Source organism: Anopheles darlingi, chromosome 2 (genome assembly GCF_943734745.1).
Source record: "Anopheles darlingi chromosome 2, idAnoDarlMG_H_01, whole genome shotgun sequence".
Lineage (NCBI taxonomy): Eukaryota > Metazoa > Arthropoda > Insecta > Diptera > Culicidae > Anopheles > Anopheles darlingi.
The window spans coordinates 34,712,704-34,738,402 of NC_064874.1; the positions used below are offsets into that span (position 1 = coordinate 34,712,704).

The window sequence follows — 25,699 nt, forward strand, 5'->3', positions numbered from 1 at the left end:
TCGTCTCATTTTCCCATTTTGCATTTTTCATCCTTTTTCCTGCAGTCATCTTTAACATTGCTCGTTATTATGCTTTTCCCCTCGGCTTTTGCTTTTCCCCTCGGCTCGTCCTGCTCCCAGCAAACGGAATCAGCACGAAAAGCAAGAGTATGATCGTTTCAGTCGTTTTGGCAGCCGTGATGGGGAATTTGTAATTTGTAGCGCTCTGCAAAATGCTGTGCATTTATAACTCGCAGCTCGTTTGGTGTTTGGGTTTTTGTGGCCTGTCACTGTTGGCGTGCATGTGGCATAATCGTACCTCACTCGCATAATCATCTGGCGCATTATGGTTGCCGTAGCAACGGCAGTGCTTTTGCCGCAAGTTCGGGAGAAAAATGAACAGTTTCCAAAAAAAACGGAACGAATGTATAACGTTTGATTTATGCTGTACGCAGATCCCTGACTGTAGGTCACTTTGATGGAAGACATGACAATCCGACTGTTACGTTTCAGGGTCTACCTCTTCCTCACACGAGTCAGTGCAAACCAAACGAGCAGCATTAGCTCTGAACTCGCTCGGAACATTCAATTTATGCTCACTAGCTTCGAATGGCACATACCGCCACAGACGGGCAGAACGGGGCGACACCTGCCCGTCAAAGTTCGCTTAAACGTTCTGATAATTAATTTAATTAGTTCATCCACCCAGCTCGTGTCGTTCCTCGGTCGGTTCCTTCTCTTTGCCAACTCGCGACAACCACGCCAATATCGCACCAACGAACCGCGACGGAATGATGCTCAGAACAGTCCGCTACCGGTCCACCGGTGTGCGGTGGCCGGCTACCGGTGACAACGGACATTAGACTAAATAATGCATGCGTCCAAATGGGGCCGGATATTTTGCCGGGTTGCGAACATATTTTAATTTAATTAATTTTGATTATGTGATCTCCGCCAAATGTCAGCGGGCCGCCCGTCAACGATATGTGCGCCGTGGGCCTATCGTGCGATTGTTTGTGCGACAAAGCTGCGTGCTGCTGTGGCCCGTGTGCACAGAATAGAACATTAGAATGTAGCAAACTGAATGGAATGGACTATGCGCTCGGTTTTAACAAAAAAGGATCACAGGAATGGTCCCAACAGCAGCAGCGAGAGGGGCGTTAAATGCGTTCGGATAATGTTCGTTCTATCTATTTATTAAGTTCTGATGAATGCAGAACAATTGTTTCATTCAGATTTATTTGCAACATAATTGCGTGAATGAAAAGCTTTTTGAGCTAAAGCTTTATGCTCTAATCATCAATGCAGTTCGCAGAATAAAGAGAACTATGCTGAATGCTGTGACTATCCTGTTACTCAGGAAGGTTACTAGAAACCAAATCAAAATCCTATAGCGATTTCGCAGCAATTTTAGGAAACGATAACCCAGAAAAAATATTACACATCATCCCTAAAACCCAATCATATTTCATACTGCTTTCAAGCAGAAAGTTTAAAACACGATGTGCTTTAAAAATGGCTTCGTTTTGTGGCCTACATGACTCCTAGAATGTATGTATTGTCTCTGCAACTTCCCTTACGCTTCACTCCCCTTTAATCGAACCTCCGATAAATTTGACGGTCCTTTACCTTCAACTCCTCCTCCTCCTCAGAATGCCTACGCCTGTTGGATCCAGGTTCCTGGTATCCTAAGTAATCTCTTTTACATTCTATCGCCTTCACAAGTTGATTGTTTGCTGCATGAATCTTCGGGAACTTCTTCTTTTCCTTACCTCCATTCCACGGCAACCATGGCCACCAGGCATGGTAGCATCTGTTGCCACTGCACGAAGCTCACTGCCCGGTTACTCGATTGACATCACGTTCGCTACATAACTTGCTGTGACAAAGCAAGCGCCTATGAAGCCAACGACGCCAACGACGACGGCAACGGTGCCGTGGCACAAAACGGGCACATGAAAGGCCTACGGGGAAGGCAGAACTCTCCTCCCCGCCCCCTCCCCAGGTCCAGATCCCTTGACTTTATAAGATAAACATCCAGAAACAAGCGGAACACCCTCCAAGAATACACTCAGGTCAGATGCTGCGACAAAATTCAATTTGCGTTGTCGTCGACTTTCAACTCTGCCTTCGTCCTTCACCTGTCAGTCGTGTGGTGTGCACACACACGCACATGCACATCTATCGGATCGGTAAATTGATTCCTACTCGATGTAGCGAGTCGGTGGAAAGTTAGACCATCGGCAAGGGTCTGTCCATCCGTCGCGTCGTGACTACCGAGGACCGGAGGATTAAAAATCACTCAAATGTGTCCCCCTGATGTGATGCTGTGCGCTTGTGTGTGTATTGTACAATCTTTTGGCAGGGAGCTCCGTAATCGCTCAAGAAAGCGTTGTAATCTTTTCCAGATTTTATCCCAACACGAGCCGCCATCGGTCGGTTGCTGAAGTCGATTATTTTCATCTTAGCGCGTGCGAGTGAGGAAAAGAGATAGATCCTTTCTTAGTCCACACGTTTCGGTTTCGGTGACGGACATTCTTCTAAAACAACTTCCACCCTAACCGTTGCGTCGATGCCGATATATCGTTGGTCAAACGGAGAAGGTCAACCACGAACCCCGTTATTGACTCTCCTCCTTCCAGTGATTGATATCCTTTCGGCATCAAAGGATACCATGAAGGACGCAGGTTGCTTTGGTTCTTCCTCTTTCTCCCTCTCTCGGTCGCTCTCTGGAACAAATATCTTCTGCTAGCGACAGCGATCGCTCTCACCTGGAAAACGGGCAAAACCCATGCAGCAGAATAAAAAAGGGGAGCCAACCCCAAATGCTGACCCCAAAGGCGAGGCGCACATTTTACAATTCTTGCGTCAGCAGGAAATAGGGATGAAAGTAGTGGTTCCTGATTCCGGGTCATTTTTTCGAAATGGATTGACCGTTTGACGCTTTCTTTCTTTATCCTTCCATGGGCTGAACGGTTGGGCATCCCGAAGAAAATTGGCCTAATTATATTTTAATTGGATCCTATTATTTTCCGGTTCAAAGTTTTTCGATTTTCGACCGTCCTTTTATTCGCACGGACCCCTTCGGGGCGGGAGAGGGGGAGGGGGTGTTCCAAAAAGCCCAAGAAAGACGGAAAGCGTGCGCTCGGCGTCGGTGGAAAAGTTTCGTCAAATCACAAATTCGAGGGAAAAATGATGATGACAACGGTGACGACGACGACGACAACAACGAGGAAAAAAACCGACCGACGGGAAAGTACAAACCCAGAATCCAGGAAACAGACAGTAGAAAGCTGGCCAACCCTGGCCTTCGATGCTGAATTTACCTGGACCGTTTTTCCGGACCATCCTCTTGCGGATTGAAAAGCGAAGCGGTCATTTCGAGCAAAAAAGCCACCCTCGCGAGGAGCTGGTGTGCAAAATGAAATGGAATCACGAACGAACCCATCAAATCGAGAAAAGGCAGTTTAATTGACCTTACCTTCAGGGCTGTCCCTCGATTGTAAAAAGGGGTCTGGGGAGTGTGCGTGTGTTTTTTACTCCTGGTCCGGAGTTTTCGGTCCGGTGCCGTGTCCTGCCTCCCAACCGACGATTGACATTAGTCTTCAAAGTGATTCCGGGTGAATCCGAGTGAACCGTTGGTTTTCTATCGCCTCACCCCTCCAGCCTTCAGTGGTCAAAAGGTTTCATGGCCGTTTGGGGATTGGGGATGTCAAAAAAAATAAAACACCGAAGAACCAAGCACCTAACCATCCGGATCGACGCGGGGACAGGACCGAGAACCGGACCTATGGTTCCTGTTGGTTTGTTTTATTGCAACCGAAATGGGACACCAGCCAAAAAGGATGATCAGTCATGTTGAGCCGTGGCTAATCTTGCGAAACGATAGGCTTTCAATTTCCGGAATCGCTTCCGGAATGTCTTTTGATGCATAAAATTAGTTTGCCCAGATGGATGGATGGTCACCTTCCGTCATAATGGCTTTTCGAGCGATGGGACCGATGGAGTAGCGAACGGATTTTTGGCCGTACACCGATCGAACGGATCGAAAGCAATCTGTTTTGTGCTCGTACCGTTGTATCGTTTTCGATTTCGAACCAACTTTTTATCAATTGACGGCCAATTCGGTATTTTAGCCATTTGTACAACTAATGGACCACAGGTGAATGTCAGGTGCTTAATGGGTGTTTAAGAGAGACAAAGGATAAAAAAAGATGCTAACATAATTCACGACAGACATAAGAACACATGTTCTCGGGAGCAAATGTTTTGTCAATATTTAAACCCCCGCAAAAAGGAGCACCAGAATCAAATCAAGCAAAAAGCGAATCAAAAAGTAAAGAAACCCTTCGATTTGCGCACACAGCACAGTGAGTTTGATGTTGTTCTAGGTACTGCTTCTGCTGCTGCTGCTGCCACTGTCTGTGCTTCTGACGGTAATGACTGCTCTCCAGCTTCACCGAGCACTCACACCGGGCCCAAAAAGGGAGTAGGATATCAGTTTACTAACTTTGCCCCAAAAACCTACGCAATCACCAGCAAGGGCGCACTGCACCGGACCAGGACACCGCCGGTAGAAAAGGCCACTGGTCCCGGTCCCCCGTCCGGTGCGGTCCAGTGAACCGATAAAACCGGTGCCTTCTTAATGGAATCCCTTTCCATAGACCGGCCGGCCGACCGACTGTGGAAAGGTTCGTGCAACCCACAAAACCACGAATGTCTTTGCGTTGCCCACCCCAAAACGGTCAGACACGGCCATGGACGATTTCCGATCGTCGTCATAGTTAATCGGGCGGCAACAAGAGCTCCATCCGATCGATCTGCAATCTGCTAGCCCCAGTGCGAACGAGACGGAAAGCAACCATTAGTCGCTAATAGTAGGAGTAGTAGTCGTAGTAGTGTTGGTAGTGGCAATGGCATTCCAAAATCACGCCAAATTCTTTGCCCGAAACCGTGCGTTAAAGACGCGAATTCCTACATTCCCTTTCTTTTCCATCGGTGGCACCGCAACCGCTAATGTGAATCGATGCGCGTCCGTAAAGAAGGTCTCTATTTGCATCGATGCTCCGTGGTGGTGAGCACACGGCTTTGATGACGCCTTCGTTTGCCTGGGGCTCTTGGTATTTGGAAGAAGCGAACCACCAAATGTCGTGGGGCGGCGGAACCGCACGAAACGAAGCGGAAGCGGAAGTCAATGTGACAAAAATTGACTTTCCGATTGCGAGAGCTGACAAGAGGGCAGCCCAGCCGTTCTGAAGTCAGTCGCGGGTTCGGGAAAAGTTGGCATCGACGTTGGGAAAATAATAATAATCGTAATCTCATTTGTAATTTGTCTAACGTGTCTCCATTTTCTTCTATCTCTGCGAAGCGGAGGCCAACAAGCAGGGAAAATAGAAGTGGAGTACAGTGTGAAAATGGAATAAACAGAGCTCAAACCCTCACCCAGACAGGGGGGGGGGGAGAAAAACGAACGACGAAGTGGCGAGTGAAATGATAGGGAATGACATCCACAATCGATCGGAATCGGGATCGTGAGCTCCCGAGCTTAACGAACGGGAACAAATGATTTGCCTATAAAACGAGAACAGACCATTTCACGGGAATCAGAACCAGGAACCACGGAGGGAACGAAGCGCAAAACCATTTGTTTCTCCTTTTTCTTTCATCTATTCTCTTCACGCAAAGAACGAGCGAACGAACGCTCAGCAGAGGCGGAGGTAGCGATGGAAGCGAAGCGCGGTTCGTGGAAAACATGCCGCGAAAAACATATTTCCCAACCTCCTCCCAATCAGCCATTACCCATGGCAGACGATTAGCCACAAAAAAAGGCTGGTGCCATGGTGCTGGTGATCCGCAACCTGCTTTTGAAGATTGATTCTGATAGATTAATGCTAGATCGAAGCAGCAGCAGCAACAGCAGTTCCAGTCGCTTAACGCGATGTCACTAAGCACTGGTAGAAGGAAAGCAATCCAACCAGTGTTAACTGGCAAGCAAACAATGTGCTTTGTGCTGCTGATCGATCGATTTTCGTGCAAAGGCTAATGGAGCTTACCATCAGCAGCACCTCGCCGCGCGAGGCTTAATGGTAGTTGAGCTACTTGGATGCAAAACCATCATTGGACCGCAACCAGCCGGTGATAATTTCCACTGCCAGTGCCAGAGAACACTCTAAAATCATTATTGAATTCTCGCACACACACACACACACTTGCGCATGCAGAGCCGATTGAAATGGAATCGATAAATAAGGAAACGGATGCTTTACCGTACGGGCGTCGATGAGTGCTGCTACAGCTGTACAGAGCAACAGAGAGAGAGAGAGAGAGAGAGAGAGAGAGCGAGAACGAGACAGAGAGAAAGAGATCCTGAAACGTTTTCAACGATACGTCACGATCCACAAACACAGACACACACACACACACACAGGGCGCACGTCGTCTGCAACATCCCCCAAAAAGGGGGGAAAGGGGCCACTCCGAAAACCCGCTGACGGCTGCTCGATGGCGTAATGACATAAATTAGATTTGCTTCCGTGACATGATTTCGGTATTAAATCGTCATTTGTTTGACATTTCGAATGCAAATCACAGCCGGTGGCCGGTGGCCCGGTGTGGCTGCCCCGTAGCCTCGAACGAACGAGTCGGGACGGAACGATTGGCTCAATGGTTTTGGCGAATGATGGCTGGCTGGTTGGCTGAATGGTTCGTAATTGGCAGCAGCGTGATCCGAGAAGGACGACAAGAGTGCCCCGTAGGGCTTCATCCCGTGGAATGGAATTGTTCCGGAGCGCTCATTAGGAACATCATTTGGAAGCGATTTTTTTTATTGTTGTTACGGACCTTCCGTCTGCTTCTAGGCCAGTTGGCCCTGTGTCCGTGTCTCTGCTGCTTTCGGGTGCGGTGGAAAATATTAAAAAAGAAATTAAATTCTCAATTGTCCTTCAATCAATGGACTGTAATCAATGGTGCACTGATGTGTGGACCGATTGTTCAATTCCATTGTTAATCGATCACATTCGATGCAGCATAATTAGTGTGTTCCGGCTTATCGTTTGAACGAAATGCATTTACGCATCACATCCGATGAATGTTCATGCGAGAAACACATTTCATCCAAAAGAACCATCAACGAGGTCCTCGTTGCGTTCCATTATTATGATATCGTTACAGATTGCTGCGGAGTACGGGAACATTAGGAAACATATTCGCCATATTATACGCTCGGGTCGCAATCCAGCAACGAATGCAACAGATCGGCCACTACTCAATACGTCTTCCCTTAAAAAATGGCTGACGAAATCGAAATTTGATCAAAACCCAAAAGCCCGGGACCTACTTTGATGTGTTTTTATGAGGGATTTATACAACGCGGAACGTTGCGAACCTCACACACTGGACATCGCGACCCGTGGTGGTGGTGGTGGCCTTTCAAAGCGCAATCATTCAAAATTACTCTCTCTCTCTCTCTCTGCCTGACCCGGACTGACCAGACCGGGCCAGGCCAGGCCAGGCCAGACATTGCCAGCAACGGGCGCAAAATTCCGTTGTAATGCTGGCAATAAATAAACCATGCATCAGCATGCCAATTGGGATGATATTTATTCCGCATATTTATGACCCGACCAACCCACCCTCTCGGCCCTTTTGCCGGTGGGATTCCGGCGAGGGCAAATTGTTTCATGTCGTACACAGAGTCGCGCACCCCCTTCGGTGAACCCGGGCCTCCCGGGCCGGAAAGTGGTGAACTAACTGGACCGTTAGCCCCCTACCAGGAGTGCCCAAACCCCCCTCCGACAGGTCAGGCCATCGGTCAGTGCTGAACCTGAGCGTTCTGTCCAGTCATCTGTGTCGTCGTCGTGTCGAAACCTGGAACCCTTGGTCCGGCCCCGGGTTCAGCATCGTAAAAATCACGAGCGTAATTTCTGTAATATGCTCTGATTGTGCCAGCATGATTCATCCATCGCAAACATCACCGGCTCACCGGATTCAGGAGCGGTCTAGTCGGCCTTGGTGCCAGGGAAGTTAATGGAACGTTGGCCTGGGCTGGGCTGGATGGATGGATACATCCCTCTTTTTACGATTGTACCGGTGACGTAAGCATAACTAAACATATGCTCCCTGGTCAGCATTCCGGCACAAGCATCCATCCATCCATCCATCCGTTCATTCAACCATCCATCGCCACGGGCTATCATTCGGTTGTCGGACTTCTCGTAGTCTCCGTCGTTGGTTTTTTTTTCGTTTTTCTTTTAGGGATTTTCCCCCTTTGCGAGGCGTCCATCACGTGGCGTCCGCTCGTGTTCGGGTCCATCGATCATGCAGATCGCACATGAATCCCACATATTTCGAACCGGAAACCGGAGCCAGAGGAGTCCACGCTCCTGGATGGCTCGATTCGGATAAATTTGTTATTCCATCCCACTAACCCCCGGTACACACCCTCCCATTGTCACTCTCGACACAACGCAGAGGCAACGAATCCCGTTTTTTCCTCCCTTTCCTATTTCGGCTCCCAATTTGGATGCCATATTTTACGGTGAGTTATGCGTTCATCGGATGTTGGTTGCTGGTGGCTGGTGGCTGGTGACTGGTGGATGCTACCATTTTCCGCCGTCGGTTGATGGTGGCTTTGGAATGATTTTCGGCACACGTAAGAAAAAAACGGTATGCAAAATTGAAATGATACATGAAGGCGCACGGGAAAACCGATGCCGCCGGTATCCTGACCGCCGAATGCTTCGGTTATCGATATATTCAAATTTCGCGATTGCATTAAAACTGCCCAGCACGATGTGATGTGTGTGTGTGTGTGTGTCTGTGTGAAAGGGAGATATGTTCGCTCTATTAAATGGTCCTTAGCTTGCAAAAAAAGATGCTTTTCCCAAAATTGCCTCACTAAAAGCAAATAAGTGGTTCCATCGAGGGCGGAAAGTGAAGATGGTTCGAGTGCGGGGGTCAAAGGAACACTTTAAAGCGTTTAGCTGCTGCTCAGTCTGGGCCCTTGGAATAAATTTCAATTGAAGTTTTTGGAGTACGTTTTCAGGCAGTACTTTATGCAAGCGCGAATAGGACTAAGTATCGTTATGATTGTTGCACTTATTCGTTTTTCGAAAAAAAAATTAAAGCAACATAATGTTGTTGAAATCGCAAATGCTCTAAAATACAGAATAGATTTGTTGCTTAGTAATGAAAAAAATGATTATCATAAAATTTTGACTGTTTAATTGAACACAAATTTAGAAGAAGGTGTTATGTTGGAGTTGTCAAAGAAGAAGGTGTTAACATCTTCTTCTTTAATTGGCTGAATGGTTTCTAACATTGATTTACATTTAAATAGTTTTATTTACACATTTACGTAAACACAATGTTTACGTAAATCAATTTATATGCTTTTATACTATATACTAGGTTATAGGTTTGCAAATAATAGGTTTGCAAATAGAAGAAAGGTTTTGATAAGGACTCAACCAAGTTTTAAAAATAGTGGATGTGGTGAATGAACGGGGTAATTAATTGCTTTCAAAAAACCGTTAATCCAAGAGCATTTCTTTCGGTAAAAACAAGAACATCTGCCAGTATTGTCCACAACAATATTGCAATTTTGATGAAAACTCTGATCTGGTTAGCAATCACTGTAACTACTTAAATTTCAAATAATCTAAAACAGCTTTACAAAGTTTAGTAAAATGTTTGACTTTCCATTGTAGTAGAAACTATTTCGGTGTCAAATGAAATACTTGAAAATGCAACCTTGTTTGGTTTTTATCGATGCCTATTGGAATAAATCAAACAAATTTGTGAGTCCTTTAAGGACATCGCTACACCATAAATGGTCACCTAAAAGCTATCTACAAAGCAAAATTATCCTCACACTCAATGTAACCATATTCACTGCTTGAACTACAAACCTGCATCTTCCATCGCGGACACCAAGAGCAGTAAATCAACGAATTACTTCCGCGAGAGCCACTACATTTACCTGTTTCCCTTCGTTATCGGCAATCGTTACCTTTTCTTACTGTTCCACCATTTGCTAGTTAACTAACGCCACCTTACCAAAAGCCTGCCAACATTTCCGCCATTTGTCCAAATGTTTTATGCCCGCCAAGTTTTGGCATACCGTTTGCTGCTGCCGTTCGTTGTTTGGAATGTCGGTTCCCAGTCCCGTTCCCGTAACGGCACGCATCGCATCGTCGGTCGGTCGGTCGCTGCCCCGAGAGCCCGCGGTACTTTGATTAAACAGTAAAAGCTCCTGAGAGGCGCCTCCACCACCAGCCGGTCCGATGAGGTATGTGGCTGTACGGTTCGGTTGCCTATTTTCACCTCCACGGTGACCATTCCAACAATACCGCTCTATCAGCGCACACCGGGCCGGAGCAGAATTTCGGTTTTCTGGGAAAACTCCAAACCTCAACCCAAACCTGGGAAAAATGGAAAACATTTCTCCACAAAAAAAATTGGAGCGGCGTCCCCGGGCGGATATGAATCGTGACGTGCGCTCGTATCGGGGTCGGGAAGCGATCGAGCGTACAGAGGAGTTTTGAAAAAGGGAAAACAAAACAGGAAAAAAATCGCTCTCGCTGGCTCTCGCCACCTGTGGTCGGTCGGCCGTTAAGCGCCAATCCAAGCGCCGTAAACGCGTAGCACCGTGCCCCGGGTAAAGAGCCACAAAATTAGCCCCACATTTAATCTCGAACGCCGCCCCTAACTCGGCTGGCTCGGTCAGGGCAAACAATGCTCAATCCGGTGGACCACCGGATCCACCATCCGGTGGGTTCGGATAGGAGAAATTCAGACATTTTTTTCGAACTTCACCCCGACCCCGACCTGAACCGTGCGACGAGATAAGCCATTCGGGCAGATCGTACCGGGTTCTGCCTGGTTGAGGCAGAAGGTCAGAGAAGCGAAAAGGTTGGTGGAAGGAAACATCCTTCATATCATGATCTAATGTTCCGGGAGGCCACGGTGTACCGGTACCGATGATCATCGAGTTTGGCTTTTGTCGGTAAAGGTACCGCATACGTGACGCTGGCTGCAACTCTGTTACACCAACGAACCGACGAAAGGGCTGGACACTGAATGCCGGGGATTTTAGACATTTTTTTCTCTGCTGCCATACCTTTCCCTTTCATTCACTTTTTTTTGTGTGTGATGATCCTTTTACGAAGGATCATTCGAGCTGGCGAGCTGGTGGGCTGCAAAAAACCGGTTCTGGTATCTTCATTTGTGTTCACCTCCAGCTCGCCTTGGCATATTTAGCGGTGCAGGCACCCGTTCTGGTACTCTTCTGCCTCGCGTACTCGTGGCCGTGGCTGCTGAATATTCATTTGTGTTTTGTTGCATGAATGTTTGATCCTGTAGCACCCGAAAACCCGCCGTATCCAGGCCGTGGCCGTGGGACGTGTGTTGTTCGCGATTTCGTCCGCATATCGGAACGATGACCAAGTGAACAAGCTATCCGAGACACACACACACATGTGCTGACGTCACAGTCGGTGCAATCGACACCGACGCATCAATCCCGAGTGCGAGTTATTTTACGTATTTTCATTTTTGCGTTCAGTTGAAATTCGAGTAAAACCAGGAATAGGTCGGAATGTCGATCCCGCTGTACGTCATAGCGAGTGTTAGATGATGATGCGCCAACAACGACTGTTCTCGATGTAAAATGCATAAAGCGCTAACGCTTCGATACCATTTCGTTCCTTTTCCGATGACGCGGATGTTTGTGCATTTTTTGCTGCAGAGTTTCTTTTAGGGAGGGGACGAAAAAAATGGTCAGTCGCCTGGTTGGCAGCTATTGACGTAAATCAGAACTCGCGAGCGAACTGCAATGAGTGACGACGACGCGGGCGACTACGATCGGGCTGCAGTTAGTAGGTTGTTTGGTACATTTTTAACACCTTTTTTACCTTCTCTCTCTCTCTCTCTCTTTCTGTCTCTTCCATAAACAGTTCCTGTCGTTGCCATGGAGGCGCTGGTCGGCGAGACAATCTATCTGCCGTGCAACATCAGCACACACGAGACGGGCGACAATGTCGTGCTGGTGCTCTGGTATCGGGAAGATAAGGGATCACCAATATACAGGTAAGCCGATTACGCCGAAGCTGCTGCTGCACAACGGGGCGCCGTTGGACGTGGACTCCGATTGTCAAATGTTTTGTGTCGAAAAGCAAAAGCGCTGGGGAAAATTCCGTCGAAACGAGACCGTCACGAGCGTCCTGGTGGTGAGCACGGAGCGAAACGTTTTGTAGTCCGGAAGGCTAATCGCATCCAGAGCAGCAGATCGCTGCATTGCTGGCACACATCACGTTGTCCTTTGTGATGCAGCGTTTTTTTTTTTTGTTATGGTCAAAGCCCGCCGAGTATGTGCGGCAATATAAATCCTTATTCTTCGCGAAACCAGCTCGCGATGTTGGGGGGACGGAAATTTTCGTTTCGTCGGGCAACGTTTCCGATGTAGGATTAGCGGAAATCTGAGCTCAAGCAGAGCTTTCAGGTTTTTTTTACCATCGACAGCCACAAAAAATAAAACCATCACATTGTTTGTCCTTTAATCCTGCATGCTATGCTAGGGATCGCGCGGATGTTTGTCGTCGTTTTCAAACAATTATGCCCCGAACCACGAACAAAGACCGGCTAACGGCATTTTGCATTGGAAATGATGATTTAATTTGGAAACATCGGTAACCGTAATTAACGACCGATCGATTGCTGCTGCTGTTGCCGCTGGGTAGCTCGGTAGAAAATTGGGTTAGGAATTTGGGTTTTAGGGTATTCAGGCAACCGGCCTACAGCCTGGCCTGGCCGGCCGCTGGCGAAAAATGGAAGAATTAAATTATAATTCGAATAACATTCCACATTATGCACATTCCGTCCGAATTAACTGAGTAAATAGAAATCGTGGCCGAAATAATCAGCGGCCGGGCGAGCGGCGTTTGGAAAAGGTTCATTTAGCTCGATAAACAGTGTTTTATTTAAGGGCCGATCCTCGGCCCCGTTAACAATCGAGGCATCAGTGCACACACACACATACACACACATACACACGCATACGGCCTCAGGGCCTGTGACGAAAACCAATGACGACATCGGAACGCTTCCCTATTGTTTCTGTCTAATGGTGTCTGTAGGGTAGCAGCATAAAAAAAAACCCGGCCTACTGTTCCAGGAAAAGTTGTAAATAAATAAATAAAAGGAGCGTAGCATGCCGTAGCGTGGAGCCCCACGTGGAAAACTCCGTCTCACAATCGAAGTTGATGCAATGAAAATGACGCCCGGGTGTCATCGGGGGAGCTGTTAGCCAAACTGCCGAGCAAACGCCGAACCGTTCCGCACCAAACACTTCAATCAATTCTTCATCAATTATGGAGATCGTGTTTTGGTTCTTCGACCAGGGACGACCCTGGACCCTGTTCTGTCTTACGATAACGATTCGCGCTCGATCGATGGCTCTTTGGCGGACGAAACAGGACATGGACAGGAGAATGCTGCGAGCCGCAAAAAGTACGAAACCTCTGCCGCCTAGAAGGTGAAAATAAATAATTCATCATTCCCGGCCTTTTTTTTACGACCCAACACCGTGGTCTGCAGCACTCCCGGTGGGTAGGACCGGCACTGCTGTTACTGCTGCTGCTGCTGAGTATGCGCCCTGGTCACGTTGTGATTGTGATTTATCCGGACTGTCACAGATTTGCTTGCCCCGGCTATTGGAGATGATTTCCAAGAATTGTAACCCACTGGCCAAGGCTGTTGGAAGTTATCATTTCAACGGCTTGTTTTCCGAACAGCTAACTTAAATTGACTGAGAACGTTGCACCGAATCCAGATTGTTCTCTATCTCTATCCATCCACTTCAATGTCCCGTTACGACGTATTCACGATCGCGAGGCGGTCAAACCGGGTTCGCATGCATGCATAATGACGTCAATTCAGCTTCAGCCAGCACATCTCACCGGGTTTATTTTTCTATCCTTTTCTTTTTCTCCAACAGTGCGGACACCCGGGGACGGGACGTGACGTCAGCGAAGCGCTGGTCGGACGATGCGATGTTCGGCGACCGGGCGTACTTCCTATTCGACAAGAAGCCCGGCGAGCTGGCGGTCCAGAACGTTCGCGAAACCGACAGCGGCACGTACCGGTGTCGGGTGGACTTCATCGTCGCACAAACTAGAAATAGTGTCGTAAATCTTACAATAATTGGTGAGTGATTGTAGCTAGCGTGAATCTGGAAAATGTGTGTTCGTTTTCGTTGCGGATTGTTGGCATCTTTACGGAGCATGCCGCCAGCAAGCGAATAATAATCTGGACCCTGGATTCCGTTTGCCTAATACAAGAGAATTTACTGGGTTTCATTTTCTCATTCGACGGCCTCTATCTTCTCGTGGTATTGGCCTTCATTCCTATCCGATTACTGTTCATAAAAACGATTCCAGGAACCCCTCCATGTTGTGGCAATTCGTTAAAATAAAACAGAATTAAAGCATGTAGTGCAGTATCAGGTGTATGGATATGAAACCGCCCTGCGTGTTCTTATAGCTATATCTACGGCAAATGGAACTGTAGAACCATTCTCAATGTTTCTTTTAGTTCGTTCGGCATCTGTTCATCAAAATCGGTGCGCAATAGTTCTAATTTCACACAACAACCAATATTTTTATTGTGTACAAAATGGCAAGGTTCGTCCCTAAAAATTGCAAAATGCAGACATCGTTCAATTTTCTGCTTCCATTTGAAAAATAGGCCACAGAATCGTATCAAATGTATATTGAAGCTTACGGTGAGCATGCTCTTGATGCAAACTACAGTGCAAAGTGTGGTTTTAAAAATTTAAAAATGGCGATTTTTGTGTGACAAACGAGAATCGCGAGAAAACACCGAAAACGTTAGAAGACACCGAATTGCATTCCGTATTGTGCGAAACGGTTATTAGCAAGCTATACAAGCAACACTTAATCTATTTCGGACAGTGAAATCCACATAAATGGATCGGAATATCGAAATCGATAACATAAACCGATTTTGCACGATAAAAATGCTCCGCCAATTCACGAAAAACCGGCCAAGAAGCCTATACGAGGCCTCAATTGGAAGCTTTTACCGTTTGGAAAGATACTGGCCCAGCAGGGCTTCCATTCTTTCAAAAGTCTGAAAAAATGGACCTGTGATTGGTTCGAAACAAAAGATCGACTTTTTTGGCGGGACATCTGTAAATAGCTCAAAATATTGGAAAAATGTACAGCCAAACTATTGCCATTTCTTTGAAGCATAAGAGTTTTTCATTTTAAAGTGTTTTTGACAAAATAAAGCCAGTTCTGGTTCTTTTCAACATCTTAAAGATTCACCTTCGAGTTTTGTTTTAATCCCAAAAACCAATCCAATCCAATTGAAGGTAGAAGCGAAGGTTTGAACAAACCGTGCTTAGCACATTATCAAATCAATTCCTCATCCATGCCCCAAATATGCTCCGTGCAAGCTCCGATACGATGAACTTGCGGCTTGCAAATTCGGTTTGCCCTATCAGCAACAAGGTATTTTCCTCTGGCAATAAATCGCTACCGTACCGGGCATATCAGGGCGGTTCAGTGTTTTGGTTCCGAGTTCTCCCTCGCTCTCTCTACAACGCAACGCAACATGATGGGCACTGTTGAGGTTTGTTTGCTTGCCGAGGGGAATTTTTGGCCGACATTTTTCGGTCCATCTTTTCCCGTGCACATTCGCCATTGCGGGTCCGGATTGGCAAACAGGTACGCGCACGGTAGGGCTAAACATGTTTGGATTGCTAGCGAAAGACAAACATGCTAGCAGAGGATGGATTCCGGAGTTCTCGATCTCGAGCTCCGGTTCTGGAGTGGCTGGAGAAAGAGCGCAACTTTCGTGGAAGGAAGGAAGGAAGAAAGGTTTCGGTTTTACCAGCCACTTCAACCGCTTGAGTATCGATCGGTCGGAAGGGATGGACGGATGGATGGGAAAAGGGAGGGAGGCAGCGAAGGTTGTGTTTGAAAGGTTGCGATGAAATTTGATTAATAAGCAAATACATTCCATACTGCTTCAACCGTGTAAACTCTTGCAAAAGTGAGCTTTGGACTCGATAGCGCGAGATGAAAGCAGCGAGAAGTGCTTCAGCAGTGTGCCAGGGAATATTCAATTATTGAAAAAATTGGTTCAAATGGTCTCTTCAGGATTGATGTTTTGGGTACGGAAATTGTTTGTGTTGTTGTTGAGATGTCATGTCCATTTCTTCTTCTTTCAGTTCAACCAGCGATGTGTTCTTTTCGACGTTACTTGAAACTAGAACAATTACTATAATTAATTCCACCGTTCTTTTATCTCCGGAACCATTCGCTAGTGCTGCTTTATAGCGCCCAGACGCTCAGCCCAAAATGGAAAGCCCTCGACTTTTTAATTATCCGACAAGACATTAGCAGGAACACAATTGCCATCATAAGTTAATCGATCGTCAAAAGTCACATAGCTTCACGGTTGGCTGCTTGGACTCTCGCCTGACATCACCTCTTTGTTTTAACTTAATTGAAGCTCTATAAGGCAGTTTCGACGAACTGGCTCCGTTCTGCTCCGTTACGTCCACTGCTAGATGTATAAACGTTCATTGAAGATCAGATCAAACGATGCTTACAGCCGATTCCGGTGATGAAATTTGCGATTCCGAGCATCGTCCAACCACCAGCCGAGGACAATGATAAATCACTTCGCGGCCACAATCATCACAGTTTGTCCAAAGTATTCCCGCGACATAACAACTTGAACTTCAACCGTACTGGCATCGTATCGCTTAACTGGCGAGTAAAATCTCTCCCAACAATCAGGCCCCCTCATCCGGGCCGTTCGAAATGATTAAATATAAATCAGAACCAATATCATCGAACGGTTTTTGTTCGGCGGTTGGCCGGTGGCCCATCCATCCATCCATCCATCGTCGTCTCTTTGATGATTCTTTGGGGACCAATTTGTCTGAAAGCTCCCGAAACGAGCTCAACGAGTAACGCTCGGTTCGCTTGCTGTCAGACATTAAAGACGACATCGTGTAACGTCCATGTGTGCCACCAGAGAGCGAAATCAAGATGCAGCGTTTACCGAAGTGAAACTTTAAGCGTAGGATATGATTCGTCGGTAAACCTCGAGGGCACGAAAGCGGAAATCACAATGACACAATCTTATCGTCCTTGTCTGCCTATCCTCTCCTGCCTCCTCCTCGAATAGGCTTTTCGTTTCCCGGTGTTCCCGGTGTGCCATCAAAATCGCGATGTTTCTGTGGGGTATATGACGGTTGGATACTACCACTACTACCACTACTACTCTCGATCCGATCGTGAAACCAGCTTCCAAATTGGCATCTTGACGGCATCCGGATGCCACTCGAGTCGCGTTGCGCTCTCTTGAGTTGGATTACTAGTGCTTATAGCGCTCGTCAATGGTGCAGTAATGTCAGCTGAGCATCGTAACGATGGTGATGTCGCGGCAGCGAAAGAAAAAAACCGAACAGCACTACTACGTCGAACATTGCCATATTTTTCCATTGGCCGTTCCCGTCCCGTTAATCTGCAGCGCCGTTGATATGCCGTTATACTCAGCATCATTTCGGTATTGATACCCAGCACATTGCCATGTTATCGATTGAATGACAGATAAATCTGTTTCCACTCTGTACGGTGAGATTACTCGCTGGTCTCAATGATGGCTATGGGTGCTGCGATGCTTTTATCAAAAGTCAAGCACTGCTGGAGTTCTGCTGTATGTGTTTCCAAATGGGTGAACCGATGCGTAATACTCTCTTCCGCGAACTGCCGCGAATTGTGTTCTGCCACGCGTCAGCCACTCAGATGCCGGCATCTAAAGTAGCATCATTCGGGAATGCCAAATGTGAATGGAACCTTTGTGGGCTAGCCAGCGATGCGTGACGGTACCATACCGTCACTTCCGACCACCAATCACTTCCGGCAGCACGGAATGGATGGATGAAATTACATCAAAATACGATTACCAACGGGCTGCTCATTGCAGGCAGGCAGGCCGCCGGTATCTATTGCGTTAGCAAATCATGCATAATCTAATCTACCGCGCATATGAACGTGATTGTTATTGGGCTTCGAGATTCGAGCATCGCGCAGATTACCCGACACCTACCGACCGACATTGTAGCCTGGCTTGATGAAATGTAATTTGAGCCCGGATGCGCACTGATTTGTTACGTAAAGCAATTCCTTCCTTCTATCGTAAGCATCAAACTGTTTGACCGATATGAAGGGCCACTGGAAGTACCGGCATTTCGAGGCGAAGCGTTCCAATTTCACAAAGTTATTACACACGATTCGATCGATTTCTGTTCCACACGTCATCTGAAAGGGACAGGACTCCCCTTATCCTGGGGCAAGGGGTCTGTAGCAAAGACGTCCGCCTTTTGAAAGCAAGGGGCGAGAAGTCCTTCAAATTTACCCGGATAATGAATAGATATTTTATGCAAGATACATTCCCACGATAGCACGCGCGACCCCCGCTGATGAATCATACATCAAAGTCACCGGGTCCACCGGGGGCCCCGGTTCCTGGTAGTAAAGTTCTTGAAACATGCACCCAGATTATACCGCAAATCAGTTACAGTTTTGTGAGCGATGCGATGGTATCATTCCGGTGTAATTAATAGCGCTCTACCATCTTGTAGACGTGTGCGCTATGTGTCTTTGTGGCTTCGGTTTCCACGCAAAATGGAACCATGAAGGTGGCTGGCTTATGTTCTGGGAATTTGGGTATTCCTAGAAAGGCGAGCGCTTAGTTCATACATCAATCATTTCAAATAATTGTGTGCAATTTATTTGAAAATTCTGTTCTAATAAAGGCCTCTGTTACTTCAGGAAACTAATCTTCGGATAGTTCTCTAAAATCGGAGCTCTCTCTCTCGAAATACCTTTAAACACAAGCTTCAACTTCCGCTTCTTGGAAACACTGGAAGTACAAGCGCTTGTCCTATTCCCCATAAAACAGTAGAACCACGTTTGATCCTTATGGGAATTGATTTACCAACCTTTCCGACATCCCGATTGCCCGATACCCGTCAGTTCCGTGATTCAATTCCGCTTCTCAGCGAAATCTTGACGAGCCTCGGTACGCCAATCCTCAGAGACCGATTAACGGAAACGGAACCTAACTGAAACCACCGCCACACCCTGTTCCTTTGCTCTCTACATCCCATCGTATCCTAAACGATACGCAACGTCATCCGTCGAGAGCGCTCCCGAAACGCACAAAATCGATTCCTAAACGGTGGCAGCAATGGAATCGACATAAAACATCATATTTATCAGGGGAAGAGTTCACTCGCGTCGGGTTGCTGTCGAATATCGAAACACTAAACCCTTACCCCACCCAAAAAGGGGGTCCGGAAGGAGCCAGTGACCGTGAATGAAACCGCCCGCTTAGTATGCCAGTTGAGGTATGGAGGCCATGAATGGTTGAAAGCATTTGAAGCATTTGAAAATGAAGAAAAAAAAACGGGGGAGAAGTACAAAACGGCAAGAGACAGCTTAATCCCAGCCACCGTGCCACCGCGAGTGCTCTTCGGGGCCAGAGCAAAGTGATTCCGGTCGTAGCTGTTGTAGATGTGGTTCCCAGCGGTGGTAGTGGTGGTTGATGTCAATGTTGCCAGCCCGGATGTACCAGGGTGTCAGCAGCGGACGATATGCTCTTGATAACCTTTTAACCGGGAAATTTATGACGTAATAATGTGAGTTTCGTTATTTGACACACAGCCACACACACAAAGCCACAGCCACAGCCACTGCTTACCTTTAGCGGTCGATGCTTGGTAGTCTAGAGGATGGCAATTGTTTTACCGTCACGCCCACGTCGTGTGTCTCGACCTCTCAAATCACTGTTGCCCTTGAACGAGGGAAGAGGGAGGAAAGGGGAGATGAGTCCACCCCCTGCTGCTGTCGATGAGCGGTTTTCCTGCGGAGAAAAGCGATCGTTTTAAGCACACCACACCATGAACGCTAAGCGATGGGGTTGTCTGTTGTGTGTGTGTGTGTGTGTGTGTGTGTCGCTATAAAATGAAGCATTTTATTTACTCGCACTATCAACGGCTCCAGTGGACACTCGGTCCGGTCCGGTCCAACGGTAGAGCGAAACCCGGAGCGAAGCAGAGCGCGAAGCGGTGATTGACTTTTTGAAGCGGTTTAAGATCATTATCGGTACTCCAGCCCTCGAGAGCTTTACGATACGATGGCTGGTATGACAGTGCGACAGTGTGGTCAAGAAGAAAGCGATTAGGACTGGCCACCGGCCGGTCCGCCCAGCTCGGCTGTTGTTTATGAAAATGGCATTGACATTATTGTTATGATGATGCTTAACGATCGTGCCGACGAGACGGCAAGCAAGCAAGACGCCGCTAAGCTTCTACTTCGAAAGCAGAACGAATTCCGTTTTACAAAGTACCGTGGAATGGGATTGTATTACAATCGGAGTAGAATGTTGCAACATTACTCGGGCGATTCATTGTGGCGCATTCCTTGCGCACCAACGTGCAGAACTAGAGCAGTTGCAGTCCTCATTCGGTTCTGTTGGCACCGGACCGATGCCAAACTAGTGCCGGAAGTGTCTCGAAGCGTTGTAAAGCACTTGAATTGCAGCAAATTGACAACATTGCTCCAAAGCTGCTCGAGCTTATGCCTTAATTATGCTAATATCTCCCCAAGGTACCGTCTCCGTACCATCGCTGGGGGTGTCTTGGCCGTGGTGTAGCAGCCGAAGTTTTTCATCAACGTCGCCTACTATTGCTCCGGCTCCGGATCATCTCTGCGCCGTCTCGCTTCGCGAAGTTAGCATACCGGTGGTCGAAGTAGTCGAGCATCATAACAAGATGAACGAATGCACAGTACTGCAAAGCGCATCGTAGAACTGACGATGAAGACGATGCCAACCCAGCCTGCTGAGGTTCGCAATCCTCGTCCAAAGCAACTCCCCGAGCGGTTGTTTGTAAGATTTCTCCGTCTCGTGCTACAAACCGGTACCTTCCGGTGTCTCACCGGATGCTCGCCACTAATCGTCGCGGACCCAAAAGTTTTGCTACCAATCCGAATCCGTTCCCGAATCCGCTGCCTGTGAATCCGCTGCCTGCGATTGTAAATGGACTTTTATGGTTCCACCCTCTCGAGACCAGGACGAAGCGGGGAGCTGCGAATAGTTTTCGTTTCGGTTTCCGTTTTCCTTCGGTCACAGTTTCCGATCTCGTCCGTACGGTGGAGCGAACGAGCTGCAAATAATCATCTCATTCAACAGATCGATTTATGTTAAATTGATTATTTGCTAGCGCTCCGCATCCCCCCATCGATAATCATTTTCCCCGAGGACAATCGAGTTTCGAGTCGAGTCGAGAGTCGAGATATTCAATCGGTTACGATACGCCATTCGTCGCCAATCGTTAAGGTTCCGGCGGTGGTGGGCGGTGAGACGATCTTCGTTCTTCGCCTTAGCTTCGTCCGGGGACACGGTTGCTGGACAATAAAGAATAGAGCGAGAGAGAGAGAGAGAGAGAGAGAGAGAGAGAGAGAGAGAGAGAGAGAAAGCGAGTGATGTAGTAAGAGGAGACAGCGAATGCAGCGACCGGGGCGCGTTAGCTAATGGAAGGAAAACATTGAACCGATCTAAAGATTGATTGATCCCGTTCCCTCTTGAACTATGTCGCTTGCTGCTCGGGGCTGCTGGTTGCGAATCGGGAGAAACTGGCTAGGCCATTAGCAACAACACACACATACCAACTCGAGGGGAGGTCTTTCCTTCAGACATTACCCTTTGCTGCTGCGGCTGCTGCTCTTCGGGGTGGAGTCTCTGGTGGAGTGGGGAATGCTGCTGGAGAAGTTTGTGATTGCTGATTGTTTGTCGTTGATGACATTCCTCCCTTGTTATGCTCCCTCATGGTCAATCAAAGAGGGGGAGGGAGTCGAACCGATACAGAACCTCCACACACACACACACACACTCCGTGTCAATTCCGTGGAAATCGATGCCAGGGAGAGAAGCTGGATTCGATTGGCCAATTCATGGGTTGGGAACACACAATTCTCGAGACGACTTTTGGGGGTTTACGATTGACTCGTTCACTTCTTAAACCAAAACGACAACGACGACGACGACGACGAGGAGGCGAGAAATGTCCAACATAAAACATGTTTCCCGAAGTGGGACGAACAACACGGTCACGGTTCGGTTATCGCCAGATACGGTGGGACCGTCGTGGCTGGACATGGAATTGGACGACGTTGTAAGCATTGAACGGGGGACGTGGGAAGCATCACACTTGGACCGGGTACCGTGTGTCGAGTTCGCTCGGGTCAAAGGACACAACGCATGTTTCTTGCCGCTTGGCAGGACGGACGCCGTCATGGGAAGACGCTCTGGGTAAACAAGTCCCGTCCCGTCGTAGCCCAAGCTTTGGGGTTTACTCCATCGGGAACCAGCCCGAAATTGCTTTCAAATTCGATGTTCGATATTCGATGTTCCTCCTGCTTTAGATCGCGTTTGTGACAGATGTTTGGCGTCACGTTGGTCATTCCGTTGGTTCTTGGGAAACGGCAGTTTAAGATTTCCCTGCAGCAGCTTGCCGAGTGCTGGCACGTGGTAGCGAATATGTAAAAAAAAAACAAAAACTGGAACAGATTTCATCAACTTTTCAGTTACGGAATAGCTTTTTTGTGTATTCTTCTTAGTGAGTTTAGTACCAAGATAGCTTCATTGTTGCCAGTTTGATTCTTTCGGAACATGTTAGGAATGTAATGGCAATGGTTTGTCAAAAGAATCATTTTCATAGATTATGTCATAATAATACTACAATTGAATCATAAAGCTATACGATATCCACCGTCGATTAAGAACTGTCAGGCAAAAATTGAAAGAAGGTTACTATTGTCACCGACCACAAGGGCAAAGTAACTTTGCTTCATGTACGAGTTAGTCTTCTTCATCTCGGCTGCAAAGTCACCTAAAAAATTGTCAAAATCGTTATCGAGACGTCGCCCAAAAAACCCCTATCTTTTTACATAGTTTGTCGATTATAAGGTTCATATATGATTAAACTGGTTTTTTTATAACCTATCCCGTCAATATAATTTACGAAGTAAAGAATTGAACAGTTTATTATGAAATCCATTAATGAATAAATTGTTTTATTAATATAGTTGCAAACTCTCTGGTGCGTTTGTTACCAACCAAAACTTACTATCGTGGCCGGGGACTAAATGACAGTCAATTGTTTTCCATACTATGAAAGATTCTATCATGGTCGTTTAATCTAATTTAATCTAATCGCTGAAAAACGGTTGAAAAACATTTCTTCATCTATTCCACATGTTTTAATGTTTTAAAGGACATATGTTTTAAAGGACTATAGTTTGGTTATTTCAAATATTAGTTATACCAAATATAATCTGCTTTCAAGAAGCCGCAAAATCACACAATGCTCTCGGCACCCTGAATCAGATACCATCCGAACACCATCACCGGATTTATTCCATCCATCGAGCGTGTGATGAGCGATATCATGCTGCCAGACAAACAGCATTTGAAAAGTTTTGATGCAAAAGTTCACGAGCGACTACGATGCTATGCAAAAGTTCACGAGTGACTACGCGTTGGCTTTCCCATGGCCAAAGCCGTTCCCATCCGTTCCAGGCGTGTCACGTCTTGTCCGTCCCATCCGTTGTCACTCGCAATTGCCTCACGCACGCCAAATCGAAATCGAACACTTGTGACAGCGACAGAAATCGGGAAAGAAAATGGTTGTTGAAACCATTTTCTATTGGAAAATTCGTTTCATCGCTTCTTCGCACACAACCAACCCCACCAATGGTGGCTTGGATGGAAAACTTTTTCCATGTTGCATAATTTTCAATATCCTCTCTAGCGCCGCCTCTGGGCACCCTGTTAACCCTGCAGCTAACTAACCGCACACCGCGTTGCCCTCTGCAGACGAATCTGACTATGGCGCAGGCTTTCTGCTGCTTACCGCTTGAACCACTTTCCAACAACCATCGCTTCGTTCCGTTCCGTTCAAAGGCAAACCACAATAAATATCTTGACTCAAGTGTACCCGCCATAATGGCCGCATCAGAAGCACCCAGGACTTCCAGGAGTTCCTTGCTGCTTTGCTGCCCCAAAGAATGACTTCATTCGCGAGTGCTTTCCATCGGATCGGCGGTAACGACGGCACCACGAGGCAAATAAAATGAAAGAGAAGCTGGAAGGATGGAAAAAACTGATGGTGATAGAAGGATGGGGAGGGCACTACTTGTCTCGCGGGCGTGAAGAATCGCGAGGAGCTTGATGCTCGAGAGGCCCGACAGGAATGTATAACTTTTATGGCGCATTACTTGGAGCGTATTGAAAAACGCATCGATCGGCATCGTGTCTCGGTGGCGCGAAATGACGATGACGACGACGACGACGACGAAGACGCCTCGAGGCCGGGAGGTCGGGGGTTAAAATGAAATCGAACTTTTATGCTTTCCTGGCCTTTAGCATCCATTCCGGTTCCGTTGGCGCCGGTTGTTTGATCGCGCCCGCTCGAAACTCAACATTTTTGGAGGGGTTTTCAGGCAGATTCTATGTTTTCTGCGCAACCCCCTTCTACTCAAGCACACACACACACTCTCATACGTCGAGAAAAACCATTTATGATCTTACCGACCTTTTATAATGCTGCTAGCCAAGTGTAAATGTCGGTCTTCCAAGGGATGATTATGTGCTCAGCTGGAGCAGTAGCACGCCCTGCCACCCGCCCGATGCTGGTTGTGGGATGGGTGGTGTTCTATGCTATGCTTCACCCCCTTCCAGTTGACATCGAGTGAAAGTGACAATAACGATGCCGTTTTTATGTTCATGCCGCTCGCATCAACACCAACAGCTCTCACATCCACATTATCGCGCCGTCACACCGCACCGCCGAGTTCGAGAGCAAATGTGCCACGATGTCACCACGACATTATCGACGAATGAAGTGCTGGTGCTGCTACTGCTGCTGCTGGTGATGCTGTCGTGTGCGGGGAACTGGATTTTGATTCCATGATTGCTGACCTAGCTGCCTCGTCGTCGTCGTCGTCGTCGTCGTCGTCGTCGTCGTCGTCGTCGTCGTCGTCGTCGTCGTCGGGGGAACTTTTATGTTCTTTCGCGAGCACCACAAGCAGCATGTGTTGATGCTGATGATGAGACCGTGTAATGGAATTGCAAGGACACCGGGGATGATGTTGAAGGATACGGATGGGATTGAACCACCACCGTGACAAGGGTGCTACTGCGTGAACTTTTTGGGGTTTGGGATTAATTAGAATAAGAGCGACAGACAACTTTGCGTCAATGCTACGGCTATTGGCACTTGACTTGAGTGATTAAAAGCCCGGTTGAGCTAGATAGATGAAATAGATCCATTTTTAATCGTCGCGTTTTTAATGATCTATTGGGAAAACAGTTGAGAAGTTCGATCAACGGTTTCAACAACAAGACGCTGTCTGGCGTAAAGTTTTCCGCTTAGCTCATCGTGTAATTACAAATACCGGGTGTTTCTCAGACACAATGCTGCCTCTGGGCCTGGGTGCGCATTTTTATTGATCCTTTTTTGCTTTGTTTGTGTTTCATGAAAATTGCGTTATCGATTTTTCTCATTCCCGCCCTTGAGAGATAAATCCAACATCCAAAGCCTCTGGTCTGGAAAGAATGC

At 47.3% G+C, this 25,699-nt stretch overlaps 1 protein-coding gene across 1 annotated transcript in view; it reads left to right on the top strand.

Moving 5' to 3' along the window:
* LOC125948346 (protein turtle) overlaps nt 1-25,699 on the top strand; it is a 99,607-nt gene that overhangs the window by 43,598 nt on the left and 30,310 nt on the right. The window contains exons 2-3 of the mRNA XM_049674304.1: nt 11,934-12,066; nt 13,973-14,181. Coding sequence (XP_049530261.1) covers nt 11,934-12,066; nt 13,973-14,181 — 342 coding nt within the window. The remainder of the gene's footprint in view (nt 1-11,933; nt 12,067-13,972; nt 14,182-25,699) is intronic.